This window comes from Fukomys damarensis, unplaced genomic scaffold (genome assembly GCF_012274545.1).
Source record: "Fukomys damarensis isolate Sample0158 unplaced genomic scaffold, DMR_v1.0_HiC HiC_scaffold_17, whole genome shotgun sequence".
Lineage (NCBI taxonomy): Eukaryota > Metazoa > Chordata > Mammalia > Rodentia > Bathyergidae > Fukomys > Fukomys damarensis.
In genome coordinates this window covers 41,631,001-41,648,895 of record NW_022900929.1, presented here as the reverse complement: position 1 = coordinate 41,648,895, position 17,895 = coordinate 41,631,001, and the positions used below count along the sequence as shown (strand labels likewise).

At 39.1% G+C, this 17,895-nt stretch overlaps 1 protein-coding gene across 8 annotated transcripts in view; it reads left to right on the top strand.

Annotated features, from left to right (window-relative positions):
- Positions 1-17,895, top strand: part of Fmn1 (formin 1) — a 378,745-nt gene that overhangs the window by 98,165 nt on the left and 262,685 nt on the right. For 7 of the 8 annotated variants that reach the window (XM_033765033.1, XM_033765032.1, XM_033765036.1 and 4 more), the window contains one exon: positions 2,964-3,139. The exons of the other annotated variant lie outside the window; for it this stretch is intronic. In XM_033765033.1, the coding sequence (XP_033620924.1) occupies positions 2,964-3,139 (176 nt within the window). The remainder of the gene's footprint in view (positions 1-2,963; positions 3,140-17,895) is intronic. 8 annotated transcript variants of the gene reach the window in all.

The following is a 17,895-nucleotide window of genomic DNA, read 5'->3' as shown; positions in this document are numbered from 1 at the left end:
CAAATGGCAGTTGACTTTTTAAATGCATTTACTTAATTTCAGGTATTTGTCCCTCTTTTATTGTGCCTGCTTAGCTGTAGAGAGTAGGATGCATACTAGCAGTTTTAATAAATGCAGCCATATATATTAGTTTTTACTAAAACACCTGTGTTCATTTTCTTAAAACTGTCTATTCAAAAAATTACTTTATAAATGTGTTGTGGTTTTCAGAAAGGTGAATTCGCTGTGTGTCCTAACTTACTTTGTCACACTTTTGAGAATAACAGTGTCATGTGACTTATTTTTGCCCTTGGTCCTTCCTTGTCTCAATGATCCTTATCGAATTATTATGCATCATGGTTTTACCTTGCATGCTTCCTTTATTAGAGGTATTGTCTGGTTAAATAACATGCACTAGAAATTGGCTCTTTAAAACTAAACCATCTTTGGAAGGAAGTTAATTTTCATGGTTTTTGTGTAAACTCTCCATTTTTTTTCCTTCTGCATCTAGTTAGTTGAGTTGTTTGCCCTCCCTCGGTACTCTCTCTCAGTGTGGTGTTGGATAGCCACGATAGGTGTATGAATTTCTTTGCACTTATATGCACACACTTATTCACATGCATGTTTATATATGCATGTGTGTTTTATTTAAGGACTCCAACTCTTGTTATGAAAAGTTACTGCTCTTTCATACATGAATAGCTCATGCCTTAAATTCACCAGACAATGTGCCTCTGATGATATGATGTCTTACTGTCAGTGCTGTATACTGTATTTTGTGATGTATGCATTCTGTTCTATTTTGCTTTATTAATTCTGTTCAAACTTTACTCAAAGCTAGCAGTTACTCCAAAATAAAAGTGCAAAGGAGAAGGGTTTAAAATGAGGACTCTGGTTAGTAATTACACATTTTGGAAGTGAGATAGTGTGGTAAAAGTTGTAAAAATTTACTTGCCCCTTTCTTGCCAAATGTGGACAGAAATATTAGCAGGGGAGTGACCCTTATCTATGGAAAGTAAGGAAATCTGAGCTTTAATTTCTTCATCTATTGAAACATACCCAGGACTAACTTCCCGTCAGGGTCCCCATGAGGAAAAATGGATGTTCTTAGAGGATGCCACCTTCCTGATGAGTTTTTAAACATTAATCTTTTCCCATAACATTGCAGCAGAAGTGGGTACTCATCACAGAACATAATTTACTAAGTGAAAGACTAGGAGACAGTCTGTTTGGGGACAGTAGGTAGGTAGCAAGGGACATGACTGGAAAGATACTTATTCTAAGGCGTGAGACCCATGTAAAGGAAGACCCGAGTTCTCCACCCTGTGGCTTCCAAATAGACTCATGAAGTCATGGACTCATATTTTGTAGACATCTTTCCAGGGACAACTGTAAAATACTGTGACCTGTATCTCTTTCCCTTGAAAATGTGATTGAGAACCAATGAATAAAACAAAAAGAAAAACCATAGCTGTCCTCAAATTTTCTGTTCTCTAAAATGCTCCTCTAATATAAAGGACAAGCCTGTTATTTCACAGTCCCTTTGCACATGGACTTCTCAGCTTATGTTACTTTCAATCAGGCATTCAGCAAGGAGCAAGCTTCTGGCTGGGGTTGGGTCACTGCCAAAGTGACTCTCTTACAGAGATTATGTGTAATACCCTATCATGTGCCTAACCGTGATTCCCTCTTATAAAAGCCTAAACCTTTAACTTCCACTTTGTTCCTTAATATTTTGCCAAGGGAGCTTACCAGGAATTAAAAGAGGTCTAAGAATTTGAGTGCTATGTGAGACTTTAGAGATGACCTAATCTAGTATTTTTCTGAACTCTGTTCCAGGAGAGCACTAATTGCCAGCAACACATGTAGCAGATGTCTCCTTAAACAGATCTGTGGTCAGAGATATTTAGAAAATCCTACTACACTGTTAGCTTTCTTTACTAAAGGACCTCTCACGGTCTTCAATGTGCTAAAATGAATGGGGGCTCTCTAAGGGATATAACACGTAGCCTTCATGATCTCAGAGTCCTTTTGTTGCCATCTCAAGAATGTCAGGCAGAAGCCATATAGTACAGTCATTAAAAGCATGGCCTGTAGTGATTAAGTGCCTAAAACTAGGTTCCAATTCTAGCTTTACCACTTACTGTTTTTTTTTTTTTTTTTTTTTGAAACAGGGTCTCACTATGTAGTTCAGGCTGGCCTTGAACTCACTCTGTAGCCCAGGTTGGCCTCTTAACTCTCAGTGATCCTCCTGCCTCAGCCTCCCCAGTGCTAGGATTATAGGTGTGAGTCACCACACCTGGTCTAGTTTTATGTTCTTGAGCAAATTGTTTAACTTCTTTTTGCTTCAGTTTCCCTACCTAAAATGTGAACACTAAGGATACCTAATTATAAGTTATTTTAAAAATTGAAGACAAGGCTAAGAACAGTCCTTGGTCCTATTATCAGCCAGCATATTTTAGGTAAGAATGAGCTGGCATAATACTTTCAATTCTAGAGATGACAAAAGTAAATTATGCATGCAGCAGTCTCTCATTCAACAGACTAAGCTCTAACAGGCACCATGTGTATGGGTTCTAGCGCCAGAGAAGAAGATGAACAGGACACAGTTCCTGTCCTGGATGAGCAGACACACTACTGACTTAGCTCTTGCCACACTGTTCAGTGTTAAAACCAATGGCCTAAGCCTCCGGACTTGCATCTGCAGCTCCTCCCTTGACTCCCTTGTGAATGAACATTAAACCTGCATCCTGGGTTGGTTAAGCAGGAAAGTGAAGCACAGAACACAGCTAACAAATTTACCCTTTCAAATTAGGGATATTAGTGTGATCCAAAAAAGTAATTGGGAAACAACAAACTCTAAAAATATAACTTAGTGAAGTTAGAGATGTTAGGGTGAAGCCCTCATAGAAGTTCGCCAGTTGTGACTGGCTCAGTTGTGTTTCAGCTGCTGTGTTACCGATGGTCTTCTCTGTGTTTCTTAGGTGTCTCCTGCGAGGGCTTTCCTTGGGACCGCTTCAGTGAGCAAACAGCTAAAGACCTCCCCAGTAGGGATGCAGGTGCTTGGGTCCTGGGCTACAGAGCAGGCCCACCCTGTCCCTTTCTGCTCCATGAGGACAGAGAGAAGTCAAGCAGAAGCAAATTGTACTTGGATCTCAATGTAAGTGAAAACGTTCATGTTTGTGCTTCTTTTTGGTCAATTGAGGTTCATGTAATATGCCTTTAATGCAAATTGTGTACATAAAGCTGTTAATGCTACATTTTGTGTATGGATAATTGCTTAAATAAAAAAAATCAATGAGCTGCAAAAGACCAAGATGTATCTTGGTGATCTAAAACTTGTACACTAGAAAGTGACTATGATTATATTTTATCTGAGTGTTTTCAGAGTACTGTGCTTACATTAGCTTTACTGTCTAAGCTTCATTGTGGCAAGAACCATTTGCTGCGAGTCCCTTAACATTATTTTAAATTCATAGATAACATATATCAGTCGACTGATAGGCTCTGCATGCCTCAGTGAAATCCAAGTAGCCTGTGTTACTTGCACATCTATAAACTGTTCTTTCTTTCCAGCTGCTCAAATAACAGGTGAACAGGTTGGCAGGAAATCTGCCAAATACAGGATGACCTATTTAAAAACCATAGCCTTCTCCTTTCTCATTCATCCATGTATTCATTGACACAGAAGCATTGACTGCCTGATACAAAGCATTGGGCTGGGGTTTAGCTACTTCCACATTTAGATGCTGCAGTCGGATTGAGTAGACTATCGGTTCATCACCCTCCTACCCAGTTTCCTGTTGCAGATAGGGTGAACGTGGGAATCCAATATGCTTTTTTTCTTTTTGCCATTAACTTTATTTAATACCTATTGACAAGCTTGTGTTCTCCTGTTCATAAATTCCAGCCTAGAAGTGTGTGTGCGCTGAACGTGGATTAGGCCTTTGCTCATCTAGGTGATGAGACAGGTTTCCTAAGGGTAGGTTAGGTCTGCCATGTTCTCATAGGTGGAAAGCAAATGAGTCAGGAAACCTTAGGGGTGGAGGGGTTGAAGGGAGGGCAGGGGAATGGGGAAAAAATAAGAACCAGGATAGATTACATAAAGGTGCAAATTTTCAATGATGAATGTAATTATATTGTATACCTAAAATGTACCAATAAACTTAGTGAATAATAATAATAAAAACAAGTTTTGTCTTCCTACCTGAAAAGTCAATTTGTGCAGCTTGTAACATGTGCTGAAAGTAAAAAGTGTAACAGTGACATCTATTGGTGAGTTATCAGTCGATCGCCACAGGCAGGCTTGGAGTATGAAAGGGTAGGAATGGATTTGGAAAGGTTGCCTCCTCCCCTAGCTGGCCTCCTACTCTTTGAAATAGACTAAATTGTTCTGGTTTCCTTTATTCCCATAAGTTAAATTATTTAACTTTATTTATTACAGTTATAAATGTCATTGATGATCCTTCTAGAAAAATTGAAATGTAGATACATTGGAGAAACAAGAAATAATTGAGAGCTTCACCAGTAAGAATCACAACTGAAAATTTAATTAAATTCTTTTTATAGTTTTCACCATGTATGATTTGTTTTCGATGAGGGTTATATATATATATATATGCGCGTCTAGAGTTTATAATCTTTCTCCACTTGTTAAAAATCAATTACTCTTATACTGCTTATCCAGATTGTGGATAAAGATTGTTACAGACTATACGATTGTTACAGAATCTTTATACATGTATTTTCCTTGATTAAACTACTAAATGATATGCCAAAATTTATTTAATCATTTCTTCTCATAGAATGTTGACCTTGTTTCTAATTGCACAATAGCACTATTTGAAAATCAATACTACAACTGCATATATATCTTTCCTGTAACCCCTCCCCAGCATTTAGAAATATTCCTTATATATTTTTGGAGGAAAATTATTTTCTATGAGCATTTTTAGACTTTGATACATATCATGGTCTAAAAAGGTCTTCCTGAGTCAGACTTTGATGACTGTATCTGAAAATATATGTATCCATATGAAATATCTGAACTATATTCATATATTATCTATATAAATACACAGTAAATATATGTATTTATATATTTTTAGTTTTCTATTAGATATAACTTGTAAAAAGTAGAGTGATTCCTTTAATTATTATCTAGACCAGTGGTTTTTTGCTTTTGACTGTTTCCTTTCTCACCCCTAAGCTGTGCTACTCCACTCCTCAGACAGTCTAGTTTGACTCATCTGTTTAAATATTACCATTTTATTTTATTTATTTATTTTTGTTCCTGAATATCAGCATTTTAAGTAAGATTCCCATCTGAATGGATTTTGCTGATTTAGAAAGGTGATGCCTGACTCACTAGTCTCAGGGCAGAGAGGCCCCATGTACGACATTTGGAGGAGTGTGCAGCTGTGCAGTGTGATCACCCTTAGGCTTGGGACCAGCCCTGCTCTACTTTCAGTTTGAACCATGATTTGCCATGTCATCATCAGGATGTTATTTTCCTAAGCCCTTCTCTGTGGTTATGCTGACTCTCCATAGGATGCAGGAATAGCACTGAAAAAATGTAATAATCGGTGAGCAATTCAAAATGGACACTGGCATCAAGGTTGGGGCTCTATTGGGTCCCCTCTTTCAGCTGGATGTTCGTCTTTTAGTTACTAAATTATGAGACTATGCAAGCAACACTAAGAAGACTCAAGGTAGCATCTGTTTGCCAAACTAAATGAAACAAAACAGAACCCCAAACTCCTTTTCTCTACTCTCACAACACTTCCATCACCAAGTTAGAGGGTTTTTCTCACCAAGCAATCTCCAATTCTCCCTGGACACCCTTTGGGAGACCTGCAATTCCATTCTGACATTGTCTACCTGACATTACTATCTCATCTCACAGGTTATAGCTCCACTCCAGGAGACTGGCCCACTCAGCAGCCAGTGATGAGTGCACATTGGATCCCTAGGCTGCTTATCACTTCTGTCTGACTTGGGTACAGATCATGAGTTCCCAGGACCCCCTCCTCTGTTCCAGTAGTTTTCTGGAGCACTTTGCACAGTCCAGTGAAACAGTTCACTTGTTCGATTATTGATTTATTATGTTGATATTTCCAAAGGATACAAATGAATAGCCAGATGCATAGGGTTAGGTCTGGAAGGGTCCTAAACACTGGAGCTTCTGTGACTGTGGAGACAAGGTCCTTTTATTAGGGTTTTAAAGAGGCCTTATTACATAGGCATGACTAATAAAAATCATTATCCATTGGTGATTTACTCAACTCCAACCCCTTTAGAGGTCAGACGTGGAACTGAAATTTTCAGTCCTCGGTCACATGGTTAGTTCCCATGGCAACCAGTCTTGCACCCTTGGGGGTTTTCCAAAAGTCACCTCATTAACATAATCCCAGGTGTGGTGGACAAGCGACTTGTGACTAGCACCTCTGTTGCTCCTGAGCTGTTTCAGGAACTGGGAACAAACCCAAATATTGTTACAAAAGATGTGCTTATAAGTTTTATCATTTACAAGAGATTTAGGAGCTCTGGCCATGCACTTGAAATGAAGAACAGCTATATCTTAAGATGTGGAAGTATCATATTACCAGTATGTATGTCAATTTCTAAGCCGCCAGCAGGTCAGTCTTGCAGCCAGACTGCTGTGCAGAGGTCTGTTTGGGTAACCATTCTGAAATGGTGCTCAAGCAAATTCTGAAAGTCTGAAGATGATCCAGGCAAATGACAAAGCTCCTAAGGACTGCGGCCCACACTGGCACTTCCACTTTTGGGTAGTATGATTGCCAGATATTGTGTGGGATATGCCTTAAAAGTTATTTTTGACTGTAATTCAAATGTAACTGAATGTCCTATATTTTATTGACCAAATTTGGCAATAGGAGGTACCAGTTTGGGGATAACATCCAAAAGCATTATACGTCTGAGTTGCCCTAGGATTGCATCTACATTTATATGGCAAGACCTCAATCACCCCAAAGTGCCAATTTCGAGCATGAATATTAAAAACTTAGCCTTTAAAGGGAAATTTTTGCGAGCCACCAAATAGGAATTGCCATTAGTTCCAGACCTCCATTTGTAATGTGCTTTGAAACAGATTTGGTAAAGGTAACACGATGGTCAGTAACCAGAGAGCCATGGGCCTAACTCCTTATAACAAGTGTAGTTTCCGGAAGATCCCAGGGAATACTCACCATGGAAGGTAGTTTGTTGAATGTCTGTAAACAAGGACATGGGTGGGGAAAAGAGTTGACTCTCTGAGGTGTGGCTTGAAATTGAAAACAAAGACAGAAAAAGCAGGAAAGATGAAGCAGTCCTTAGGATTACACACTGGTCTGAAAGTAAGAATCTGTGTTCTAGTTTTTAAAATACCAACTTGGACTCTTCTTGGTGATTTAAATTTCCAAGGATAATCAGTCTCCTACTGTGAGGCTCTGCATGCTGTTTACTGAATTGTCTGGGGAAGACATAGCATCAGGTTCCAAGTAATTGCATTTTATGAACCAAACGATGTAATTACCAAGTCCACACCCAATCTTAAACTAGTAACAAGAACTTCCACAGAGAGATGGCTTCCTCAATGCCAGGTGCTATCCTTTGAGGTACTGTATTATTATGTCTACTGTACAAACAGGCTTAGCAAAGGCAGGGGCAGGATTTGAACCCAGGTCTGAGCCTAGGCACAAGTGCCTAAATGTTAATCTTGTTGACCTCTTTCCTACTTTGTATGATTGGGTGGGGAAGAGGAGTTGTTTAGCTTTAAATTTAAAAATAAAGATATTCATTTAATGGATATGAATTAATGCCCATAATCAGGGAGAAGAATTAAGGACCAGGCTCAGAAGTAGTTAGAACTACAACCAAAATAGCCCCAGAGAATTCATCTAGTGAAGCCGCTGCAAGCAGGAGACACTCATTTCCTCAGCATGGCTCTGATACTCTGGGTCTTTTACAGTGAAATGTTGCTAGGAACATGATTTCAGTGCTTTTACCTTCTTTCATTCCTAAAAGGTAAACCCCACAGCATAAACTAGGTGGGACATCAGTGAAAAAATTGATTTCTCTCTGCATTATATGCAAACGGCATGTCTTTGTATTATTTTCATGGAAGTCAGAGAGGGCCACCTTCAAGCTAAAACCACAGGATTGATTCACTTAAATCATCAGGATATTCATGGCAATGGGGCTTGTGCTGCAGATGAACTCACAAATATCCAATTGGCTTATTTTCAGAAGGGATGTGTTTACCTGTATGTGTACATGTGTCAGTGTGTGCCTGCATGTATGCGCGTGGGTGAGAGGAAGGGAGAAAGAGAAATGGAGACCATGTGTCTGTAGGTGTTGGGTGGTAAATGGTTAAGCAATGACCAAGGTGAAAAGAACAGTTAGAATTAATGAATTATTGATAGATTTTGGAAAATATCACTTTTAAAATGAACTCATTGCTTTAAATCATGATAAAGCAGTTGGAAAAAAGCAATCTAATCTCACTCCTAACCCACATGAAATTTCATGAGCTATCTCTTTCAGACTGGTTCCAATTTGGGGATTGGTGTCCCGGGTTGTTATCACATTTAGATAAAAATCTTCTTTCTACCAACCACAAAATTCATTTTTCTTGCCATTTTTCACACTTCTTTGACATCCACTTATCTTCCCTACAAACTGCAAGGTAATGACAAATCTGGCAACATCCCAGTTTCTTTGTAAAGCAAAAAGAATAATAAACTTACTGAATCACTGAACCATCTTAATGTTTAATGGAGCTATGAAGTTTACTTTTCTTTGATCTTGATAACACTTATTGTAACTTCCTCCTTGTCTATTCTAAAATGAGATAAATGGCTCTTCATGTAAAATTTGGATTCTTAAGTGTATGCTTTCAAAGCCTGAGTGAACAGGATAGAACTAACTGAGTTTCATTTTTTTAAAAGGGAGAAATTTGTTGAGGAATTATATATGAGTTTGAAGATTGCTACTGAAATACTGTATCATTTCTCTAAAGTTCACGATTGTTTTATCTCTGAATGAGTTCTATTTCTTCAGCTCCCCATTTTTGTCTCATGAATTGCAGTCCTGTCTACCTTTGTTGGAATTAAAGTGCTATAATGTCCATGTAGCTTCTTTAAACCTTGATCTCTTTGTGTTTATATCATCTCTGTGGCATGCCTGTCTTGTGGAACAGAATTCTCCATCTCCTCCTCCAGGATGACGGTGGGAATTTGTGGTAAAAACAAAGTCCCCCATAAGCCATTTTGAATATGAAATGCAGTAGCCTTTGCATACAGGCTGTTGGACAGCAGTCCTGAAGTTACACATGACGTTTAATTTTTATGGCCCAGTTATTTTTCAGTTGCCATTTGGTTATTACAGATTTTAATTAAGTCATTCTGGTTTATTAGTATCATTATTTCTAAATTTTATTAAGGACTGCAACTACTATATAAATGTCTTGTGTAAACATCATAAATTTCCCTCTGCAGCTATAGAAAGAATATGGCATTGATTGTAGGAATGGTCTCAGTATCCCTTGAGAATATGTTGATACCTTTAAAGTATTGAAATGACAATAGTAGTACACATGCTTATTTTATCAACTCTCCATTTAAAGTGAAGTGCCCAATGGAGGCCATGGTGAATACATTGCACAACAGGAAATGTGATCCCTTCCCAACACCATCTACCCTTGCAACCATAATGCTCCACAATAACGAGGGCCACATCTGTGGTGAGCCAAGCAAGGGCTGCACTAAGAATAGTAGCCCTTTTCAGTTTCAGACAGTTTTATGTTAGCTATTTTTCCAATTCATGCATGTGGACATTGGCTCAAACAAGTTAAGGAACTTGTCCGACGTGATACAGCTCATGTGTGATTAGTAATAGGCATTGCCCTCAAATGCAACCCACTTCAAAGCCATGGCTCTTGTCTACTCTTCTGCTTATTCCGTGCTGTCTTTAATTATGCTTAAAAATAGGATTTGTGGCAATGCCTCATGTCTTTTCTCCTATATACTTTTAATGCATTGGCCTTTCTTTCTGCATTTTTTTCTCTTAAGATGGCCAATTATGTGGGCATTAAATTCAGGGAAATGGTACTGACTCATATGTTAATGACCTTTCTACCTTTTACAGATTTCTTCTAACTTGAGTAAGCATTTGTTTCTGATAAGCAAGTAACTTAGTTTGCCTACCTTCCTATGTTTCCATAGGAAAGAACTATTATAAAATACCATAGCTTCTTTTGTCTTCTTGTAATGAAAATAGCAAACATTTAGAAACAGGTGGACCCAGTACAAACCTTGGCATTGGCATTTGTGGGTTATTTAGTCTGAGAATTCTCTTTAATTTCTTTGAACCTCAGAGTTAGCCTCCTCAGTAGTGCCTTGAACAGTGGCTGGCTGCCAGCCACAGGTGGCCATATAAATAAATTGAAAGAAGTCAAAGTGAAAACATAGCTGCTCAGTCACACTGGCCACATTTTAAGTGCTTGGAGGCCACCTGTGGCTAGGATGGCACCGAAATAAAGCATTTCCATTTTTGCAAAAATTTGCCCTGAGCAAAACTGATCTGTTAAATAAGATTAATGATACTTTCTCATACAGGTAATGGGAATAATTAAGGTACAAAAAATGGGCATGAAGAACATAGCATAATGCCTACTTGGGACAACAGTGGCTCTCTTATTCCTTTATCCTCATGCATACTCCTTATCTACTCTCATTTTGTTTTAGGTAAGTCTCCACCTTTCCTGAATTCTTCTGTTGACCCCTTTAAATATAATATTTTTAAATGATACCTGCATCTTTGGAGGTTGGATTAATTGAACAATAACTTTCACTTAAATATGAATTTGAGAAAAAGAAAGGGACAGCTGGTTAGACCAAAGAGCTATCTAGTTTTGCTACTTAGGACGAAGGGTATCATAAGCAGCAGCAGACATAAATAGTTTAGTAGGTCCCATGTCTTCATTTGTAACTTTAATCAGGAGAAACAGCCACATGGGAGTGGGGTGCTTTCTCCACAAACTCCCACCCTCTCTTGTCATTATCCATATGCGGCAGCTGTGGATTCTCTTCACTTTGAAAATCTCAGCAGTCTTTCAGAAACATGTCCTGGGAAATTCTGTATCTTCACATCTGCTCCCTCATCCACCACTACCACCAGCTTCACAAATTGTCGCAGCCTTATGTTTACACCTTTTACACTGTATATCTTATTTGTTCTCAACACTTCTGGGAAACCTTTGACACAGGTTGGTGGCAGCCAGTCTTAGAAATATTTGGCAGTAAAACCCCAACCAATAATGTAGAGCTATCTTATGCATATTTTGGTTTTGTCTTTGTTTTGGTACTGGGGATCAAACTCGCATCCTTGTGCTTGTGAGGCAGGCACTGGAACCACTGAGCTAAATCTCCGGCCCATGATTTCCATATTTTTAAGAGTAGGCACATTTTAAGTGCAGCAGCACCTTTGATGTCTAATGAACTGACCTAAAAATGTGCCAAACACACACAAGACAAAAAAGAAAAGAAAAGAATCAGTTCTCTGTTGTAGAGGATCTGTGTTGTCTCCCAGGCCAGGCTCTGTCTGGAAACAGTCCCCCTAAAAGGAAAGTTGTCAGTAAAATCAGTTGGAAGGCAATATACTTGCATTTTCATTATCAGCACGCTTCAGTAGATAGTTGAGAAAAAAATGGAAAGAAACTTCAAATACATGAACTACATTTTTTTCCCTAAAATGAATGAATTGGTTTAAAAAACCATCTTGGAGCTCGGGGCACATAATAAAAGAAAAGGGTGAACTTCATAACTGTTTTCAGTGGCCTCCTGAGAAACTTTAATTGCTTTCTTCAAGTGAAACAAATGGAAAAAAATACCAGTGCAGAAAGCACTGGCCCTGGAACACCCAAAGGGATCCCTTGGACGTGTTTATTTTGGAGTTGAACTCATTCATGGCACACATGGGGCTGTGGCATGGGTAGGCATTATAACAAATACACAAGACAAAAAAAGAAAAGAAAAGAATCAGTTCTCTGTTGTAGAGGATCTGTGTTGTCTCCCAGGCCAGGCTCTGTCTGGAAACAGTCCCCCTAAAAGGAAAGTTGTCAGTAAAATCAGTTGGAAGGCAATATACTTGCATTTTCATTATCAGCACGCTTCAGTAGATAGTTGAGAAAAAAATGGAAAGAAACTTCAAATACATGAACTACATTTTTTTCCCTAAAATGAATGAATTGGTTTAAAAAACCATCTTGGAGCTCGGGGCACATAATAAAAGAAAAGGGTGAACTTCATAACTGTTTTCAGTGGCCTCCTGAGAAACTTTAATTGCTTTCTTCAAGTGAAACAAATGGAAAAAAATACCAGTGCAGAAAGCACTGGCCCTGGAACACCCAAAGGGATCCCTTGGACGTGTTTATTTTGGAGTTGAACTCATTCATGGCACACATGGGGCTGTGGCATGGGTAGGCATTATAGTTGCCCCCTTTGTCTGCATGTGCATAGATGGTGGGGGGGACCGGGGGAGAATCTTTCTGCTTGAACTGTCAGTTCATCTCTGAAGGCTTGCTTCATACTGACAAGGTTAAAAAAAAAAAAAAGTTGTTTGATGCTCGTTGATGTCCCTTAGAAAGTTTCCTTTGAAGACATATTATACTCATGCAGTAGTATGTGCCAGAGAATGGTGAATGTCAAACTCTGTTCCTCTGTATGCCTCTTGTGACACCCCATAAATAGGTACTGTTTTTACTTGGTTCCAGATGATGAAGTACATCACTTGCCCAATGCCAGGCTCCTTGTAGGAACAGAGGATGGTGTGAGCCCTGGACCCAGTGCCAGGTCTTTAACTCTGCACACTGCCTTGTTCCTAGAATGTCGAAAGATCATATATAGCTTTCTTTCAGCTCTACAACATGCCCAGCCCATCCTCTTTTCTTTTAGCTTTTTCTAGTTTGCTATCATCCTTCAACCCATTTCCAAGGAAGCTTTAGGAACCAGTGTTAGAAATACATTACACTGATTGCTCAACAGAAAAAGACTTCACTCTGTGGGACTGTTCCTCACAATAGGCAGGGGTAGCCTCTTTTTTGTCATTTAGTAGAAGTTGCTGGCTTTTGATAGGCTGCCTAGAGGGGCTATGGTATTGGATTCCTTGGCAGAGGAGTCAGCACACTGATGCGGCAGGGGAAGCATTGCATGCCTCCTGGTGTTCCTGTGAACTGAACAGAAGCAAGGTGTTGTCTCCATTTTGAAATGTCAGAAATGAGCAGAATGATGGTCAGGTGGGATGACCCACGGTATGGCACTGTGACATGGGGTAAGTAGAAGAAAGAACTCCTCCTTTCATGTCTGAATACTGCACTGGAGCCGTATGGGCTGGTACCAGTTAGCTTCTCTGATTTTAGTGTCTTTATCTCTAAAATAAGGTTGAGCTAGATGATTTTTAATGTTTATAAGCTCCTGTTCTGCCTCAATTCTATACAAAATCTCAATGCAAAATCTAATTCTATACAAATTCTTCCATGATTTTATGCTCCCATTATATAAAACCATATTCAATCAAAATACATTTTCTGAGGACTTTCTGTAATTTCTTCATCTTTCTCCTTTCAGACCAGATATCATTTAGTGAGTTAAAATTTCTTTCCTGAACAGCAACAACAAAAAGCTCCTCTTCAGCCCTTGTCCTATATCTTCATTCCGAGCATATTCACTGTCTTTTCCTAGTCTATCGCTCTAAGCCTTTTCCTTCCATGAAAATAGTTTCTATACTCTTTCCTACTTGTACTTTTTGTAATTCCAATTCCACTTTCAAATTGTGTCATGCAACCACCATAACAACTTACTTGAGAGAAAGACTTTGGGAAGTTGAAAGTGTATTGTCATTAAAATCAGGCCCAGAATTTGAAGTAAATGAGAGAAGAGAAACATGACAATAATGTAGCCTAAGACAGGGAAGTACAATCTCACTTTCTTTGCTTTTACCTTGTAAAGATACAATATCATTTTATGAGAATGTTGAAGTGAACTATCTAGTGTAAATGTACGTGATAGGGTACAAAAAATAAAGAAGGCTTTAAGAAGTTTTCTTTTGGACCATGCCCAACTTTTACAAAATCATTTTAAAAATAATTTTCAATGGTAATTTCTCTAATAGCCTGAAAATTATGGAGCTGAGGTGTATGCTTCTAGGTGATGAGGTGCCTTTGATCATAGTTGTTCTTTTAGACTTATCTCACCAGAATCTACTCGTGGGACTGGTATTATTCTTGCCCTAAGAGGCACAGCTGAGAGGATGTTTACATGGGAGAAATGCAGCAGATTCACTGGTAATAAATTCTCCACACAAACACTACCAGTATGTTCAGACTGCAAGTAAGTGGATACCGATTATTTTAACAAATAGTTAATGAAGAACACCATGTGGATCAAATGTTGCTTAATGTTTTTATCATCGCTTTGATATCCTTGTCTGAGGTGAACCATTTTTATTTGGCCTTTTACTCACATATGGCTGCACATGTATCTTGAGGTTAGAATGAAAATGAATCAGCTGCGTTGTAGTAGGTTGTAATAACAAATGTCTTGGCTTTCACTGGTTTTGTATAGCAAGTACTTACATGTATTTATCACAAAGTGAGACACTGAAATAAGTAGCATCCCAGAGAAGTGATTATTCCCACTCTACAAAATGTTAAAGCTTTAAATCTTTCATTCAATAGCTAGTTATATTCAGGTTGAGTCTTGGGTTTAAAGTACTTGGCTCTAATGTATGAACAAAGAGTGACCTCTTTCTTGGTAGATTTCTACTACATACTTCATGAAGGTGGAGAGCTAGAGTGTTGTCATCTCTTCTCAAAACTTCATACCTAATTGCTGTACACTTATGTTACAAATGAAACAAGTCTTTGTAGTAAGAAATTGCTCTTTATAAATGAAAGAGTAAGCTGGAAAACCTCTTGACATGCTGGAGTCCGGAGGATCTATGTCTTGTCTGTGATCAGTAGAGAGGCCAGCCAGTTGTTAGTAGGAATTTTGCTTGATTTTTTCCCCCTAATTAAAGACCTTTAGCTCTTTCCTGAAGTTACGTTAGGGGATATGACGGGGCACTTTCAGGATATAATTTTTTTTTTGAAAGTTGTCTTCTGTGTCAACCTGAAGGAGAAAGTGCATCTCACATCTTAGAGTTGCACAACAAGGTGTACTGAAACCCTTTATACTTTGAGTCAGCTGTGTATTGTGTCCTGTGAGGGCTATAAGGTCAGGAAGTTTAGCTCTGGGTTATAGAGGAGTGGGTGAGAGTGTGGATTCTGGATCCTGACTTCCTGGATTCAGATCTAGTACCAGTGTTCTTTGGCTCTGTAAACACAAGTAAACTGTTTAATTTTCCTGTACCCCAGTTTCCTAAAAGGAAAAAGAATAAAAATACTGCCATCATACAGTTGTTATCTGGATCATGTGAGTTAATATAGAGTACCTAAAACAGAGCTTGGCACAGTCAGTACTCAGATGTTAGGTATTATTAAATAGTATTCCTCACTTAATATCTTTGGTCAGTTACTTTCTTTTGGTTTCTTAGCTTTTTAAAATGAGCCTAATGACATCAGAGAACCAAGGGGATGAAATCGCATAATTTCCTTGGAACAAAGACTGTTCCACTATCCATGAACTTTTGTTACACTTGTGGATATTGAGAGGCTGCTGAAACCTTATAATTCCGCTGCATGCATGGTACCAAAGAACCAACAACCCCTTCCAGTTTATGTCTTATTTTTTTCCCAAGACTTTAGAGGGTTCTGGAAATTTGTTTGGGAGATCAGTCAGTAATTATATTGGAGACAATTAACAGCACTTACTTAAAAAAGGAAAATACTAAGTATATACTGTGTCTACCCCTCATCCCTGTACTGTTAGATGGTTTGTGTACTTTTAAAAAGACTGATTGTATCATGTGGTGCAATGAGGCCTTCTTTCCACAGTCTTGAAGAAGTGGAAGTCTTGTTCTATCAATGGCCATTTCCTCTGAATAACACTGTTAAATTTTTCTGTCCTAGTTGCTCTTTTTTCCCTCGTAAGGGCCTTCACACTGAGGAATGGGCACAGCCTTCTTTATTTTGACACAGTGTCTCACTCAGTCATTAAGCCGCCCAGACTGGATTCTTGCCTTCCTCCTAAACTATTAATCCTCCTACTTAAGACTTCCAGAGTGCTGGGATTACAGGCATGTGCACCATGCCTGGCTCCTAATAGCTTTTTGATTAAGTTTACCTTAGTTCATAATCCCCAAGTATACTAAGATCAGGATGAAATAGAATACTACCTATTTAGACAGATCAAATCAGAGTTTAGAAGGTGTTCTCTCACTTTTCCCGTAGAGGATATAATAATATGTACCTTTTGTGTATGAGAGAGGTTTCATTGGAATACATTGCTAAAAAAGTATATAATTACAATCAGAATTTCTCAGTGCTAATCCTTTGAGCACTATAATACTGAAGAACATAGTTCAAGTTACCAGCGTATGACCCTCAGCCATTCCCAACTGCAGATATAGCAAGACTGTTATTTTGCTGGTGGCTGTGGCTCTTATTTTGCTGAAGAAATTGCTGTTTGTGTTTAACACTTTGTTGCATTCTTCTTGGAGCTTTGTTCCAAGACTGGTAGCAAAAACTAGTAAGCCAGTTGGAGTTCTTAATCCCACATAGTGCCGTTTTCATCCTAAGATGCCTGTGCACTGGTCTGGTTTTTAAAAACACTGGGACTTGGATGTGACAGGAAGCGATCCCCAAAAGGTAGCTAGGCAGCTAGAAATAGGAGTGCAATTTTTGTCCCCTGGCCTTAATTTGCCAGGTTCCCAGCATATAATCAGAGTGGTGGAAATTACATTGAGCTGATGTTTGGAGTTCTTTTGTTAGTTCCGTTTTTGTTTTAGGCAAAATGGGTCTGTTACAGAGACCTGGCTGATAGACATCTTTCAGGTGCTTTGCCCTTTAGGGAAATATGGATCCTTCAGGATCTTTGATGAATTTCTTTACCTGGCTGAGTGTTACATCCTGTGATGCCAGGTTTTACTTGGTTGGAAAACGAGAGGGGAGCTGGGAGCTCTCCTGCCACTAGGATTCCTAAGGAATTCAGGAAGTCACAGCTGCTAATCAGGAAGAAGCTTGATGTTGGCACAGGAGTGCAGAAGGCCAGGCCTGTTTATTCTGTCACCCTATACCTGGTGGACACTAGGCGTGGTGGGCATGCTTGCCTAAGTACCTGTTAGTGAACACTGTGACTGCCAGGGCCAAGCTAAAAAGGCAGGAACCTGAAACCAGTCCTGTTGGTTTTCCTTCTGATGTCTGAAGCTAAAATTTACATTCCAGATGAAACCTGCAGGAAAACGGAAGAAAGCATTAAAAAAAAAAAAGTCTAAGGGTAGCAAATTAATGACATTGAGAGTTCTGGGCATTTTGAGATGATCTCTTTTTTTTTTTTTTCTGTTTTGTTTCTTTGCTTAGGGCTTTGTAAGTGGCTGTTGATGTGGGCCACTGCTAGTTCTTTGGCTTGGACAGCCTGGGCCTCTGATCACAATCCAGGAGGGCTCACAGAAGGAAATGTTTCAGTCATTTTCTGCTGATTCACAAATCCCTTAGGCTGCCCAGTGGGTGGTTAAAGGCTGTCAGGATCAGCGTGCCAGCTCAGCACTTTCAGGAACCTTAACTTGCTCACCAATGAGGAAGTTGAATGCAACCAGGAGAAATGCAGGCACGGGGGTGGAGCTTCTCCTGAAGTCCTGGGCTGGGATTACTTACGGGCCAAGGACAGAAAGCCTTTTGTCCAGGGAAATAAATACGGAAGTCCCAGAAGAGCAGCCTCCCGTTTGTGTGTAGTAAGGTGCACAGCCTCTGTTACTTCTGGG